Source organism: Prunus persica, chromosome G5 (genome assembly GCF_000346465.2).
Source record: "Prunus persica cultivar Lovell chromosome G5, Prunus_persica_NCBIv2, whole genome shotgun sequence".
Lineage (NCBI taxonomy): Eukaryota > Viridiplantae > Streptophyta > Magnoliopsida > Rosales > Rosaceae > Prunus > Prunus persica.
The window spans coordinates 10,773,373-10,776,030 of NC_034013.1; the positions used below are offsets into that span (position 1 = coordinate 10,773,373).

General features: G+C 37.2%; 1 protein-coding gene across 1 annotated transcript in view; it reads right to left on the reverse strand.

Moving 5' to 3' along the window:
• Positions 1-2,187, reverse strand: part of LOC18776927 (tubulin beta chain) — a 2,798-nt gene extending 611 nt beyond the window's left edge. The window contains exons 1-3 of the mRNA XM_007211124.2: positions 1,227-2,187; positions 869-1,138; positions 1-375 (exon numbers count right to left, since the gene is read on the reverse strand). The exon at positions 1-375 is cut by the window's left edge and continues 611 nt beyond it. Coding sequence (XP_007211186.1) covers positions 1-375; positions 869-1,138; positions 1,227-1,620 — 1,039 coding nt within the window. The 5' untranslated portion in view covers positions 1,621-2,187. The remainder of the gene's footprint in view (positions 376-868; positions 1,139-1,226) is intronic.

The following is a 2,658-nucleotide window of genomic DNA, read 5'->3' on the forward strand; positions in this document are numbered from 1 at the left end:
TTGGGATCCACTCGACAAAGAAGGAGGAGTTTTTGTTTTGTATATTGATCATTTGCTCATCCACTTCTTTTGTGCTCATTCTGCCGCGGAAGACGGCGGATGCTGTGAGGTAGCGGCCGTGGCGAGGGTCTGCGGCGCACATCATGTTCTTGGCGTCCCACATTTGCTGTGTGAGCTCTGGGATTGTGAGGGCCCTATAGTATTGGGAGCCCCGAGAAGTTAAGGGCGCGAAACCGACCATGAAGAAGTGGAGGCGGGGGAAGGGGATGAGGTTCACGGCTAGCTTTCGGAGGTCGGAGTTGAGTTGGCCCGGGAATCGGAGGCAGCATGTGACTCCACTCATGGTTGTGGAGATCAAATGGTTCAGATCACCAACTGTGACATGTGAAATATGCAAATGCAGGGTTTAGTTTTGGAAGTTGTAAAGTGTTTTCTCTTGCTTGGTTTACAAGTTATGTTGTCAAACTCTCAATTTAAATATGATTTGGTACTATTTGAGTTTGACGGTCTAACAGCATAATATGTTAGTAAGTCTGAATAAGAGAAAATGCATGTTTTAGTGGATATGTTGTCTTGTTTGTCAATATTTAAGGTAGTTTAGATTCATGGTTTAACAATATAACATGTCAGTTAGTCTAATAAGAAAAAAAACAAGTACTTTCGTAGAAATGTTCTATTGTTTCTCAATATATAACATGTTATATTGTCGGATCTTAATTTGAGGCATATATTTACACAGTTTCACTTATTTAACGATCTAGATTGAAAGTCTGGCAACATAATATGTTAGATTATCTGAAAACTTGCAATTGAATTGAACTGATGAACAATAAACATGCATATAAATGACTAAAAAGTAATTACTTACAGCTTGGATTAGTGAGCTTGAGAGTTCTGAAGCAGATATCATAGAGGGCTTCATTGTCAAGGACCATACACTCATCTGCATTTTCCACCAATTGATGAACAGATAGGGTGGCATTGTAGGGTTCAACCACAGTGTCAGAAACTTTTGGTGAAGGGAAGACTGAGAAAGTCATCATCATTCTATCTGGATACTCCTCCCTGATCTTTGATATCAGTAGAGTCCCCATCCCAGACCCTGTTCCACCTCCCAGTGAATGGCAAATCTGGAACCCTACAACAAAATTAAACCCTCAATTAATTCAATTAACAAAAAAATTAAGTTTAATAAAAATCAAAATTAAGACCAAATCCAAATATACCTTGCAAACAATCGCAATTCTCTGCCTCTTTTCTAACCACATCAAGAACAGAATCAATCAACTCAGCTCCTTCTGTGTAATGCCCTTTAGCCCAGTTGTTTCCTGCTCCATTTTGGCCAAACACAAAGTTATCAGGCCTGAAAATTTGCCCATAAGGACCTGTTCTTAAGCTGTCCATGGTCCCTGGCTCAAGATCCATCAAGACTGCTCTAGGCACATATCTGCCACCATTTGCTTCATTGTAGTACACATTCACCCTCTCAAGCTGAAGGTGTGAATTTCCATTGTATTTTCCAGTGGGATCAATCCCATGCTCATCACACATAACCTCCCAGAATTTGCCTCCAATTTGGTTTCCACATTGCCCAGCTTGAATGTGCAAGATTTCTCTCATTTTCTAAATTGTACACGTAATTAATTCAAAAGGAAAAAAGAAAAAAAAAAGAAAAAAAAGCCTTTTTGGGGATGAAGATGAATGAAAGGTTGAGAGGTGGAAGAGAGGAAAGAACAATGGAAAAATTATGAAATGGTGATGGGTTTTTGTAGGCCTTTGTTTAAAGCCTTGTTCAAGTCTCCTCTTGATACTTTTGTGTGTCAAATTTGAGAATAATAAACTTCATTTAATAATTTCATGTGGGTTTGTTCAGGGAGGCATGTCAAACTTCCAACAAGAGTTGTGAGCTGGATAAGGAAAGCGACAACAAGATTCATGCTTGCTTTTCTGGCCACATTCAATCTCAACTATCAAAACCCATCCCCTTCCCAATATTTGATTTCACTTCTGTCATCAAGATTCCAAAAATACCCCATTTCCTTAACTTGGTGAAATTTTTTTTTTTTTTTTGCTCTATCTAATTTGGGTTAATTATTTAGCACATTATGAGGACCATTGTCATTAATGCTGCCCTATCCTCTATTATCCGAGAGAGAAATGTTATATTCAAAGCTAAAAGACGACAACACCACACATTCATATATAGAGGCAAATGCTAAGAACAGTTGTTTACGTACACGTAAATGATTGTCAATCATTGATGAATGTAAATTTTATAGTAAATTTCTCATGTCAAGCAAAGCTCTTTTTCTTTTTGTTGTCGTTACTTTATTCGAAATTTTACTTTTCTTATTTCATGATATGCCATGTACCAATAAAAAGCTTGAGTTTTCATAAACAGATAGTTTCATTTAGATATTGTGTAATGGTTTGATTTGATCTGCTACCCTGAGATTGTGAAACATGTAATGAAGAAAACAAAGTAACTTAATAGATTTATGTTAGCTTTGATCTAATACCAATTAGAACAAGACATGTTATCTTTCATTTTGTTTATTTTGTTGACCCTATGATAACAAGAATTATACAATCCCAATACTTGGATGGGGCACATCATACGCATGAGCATGCTCAACACCTTTTATTTAAGAGCTTCTA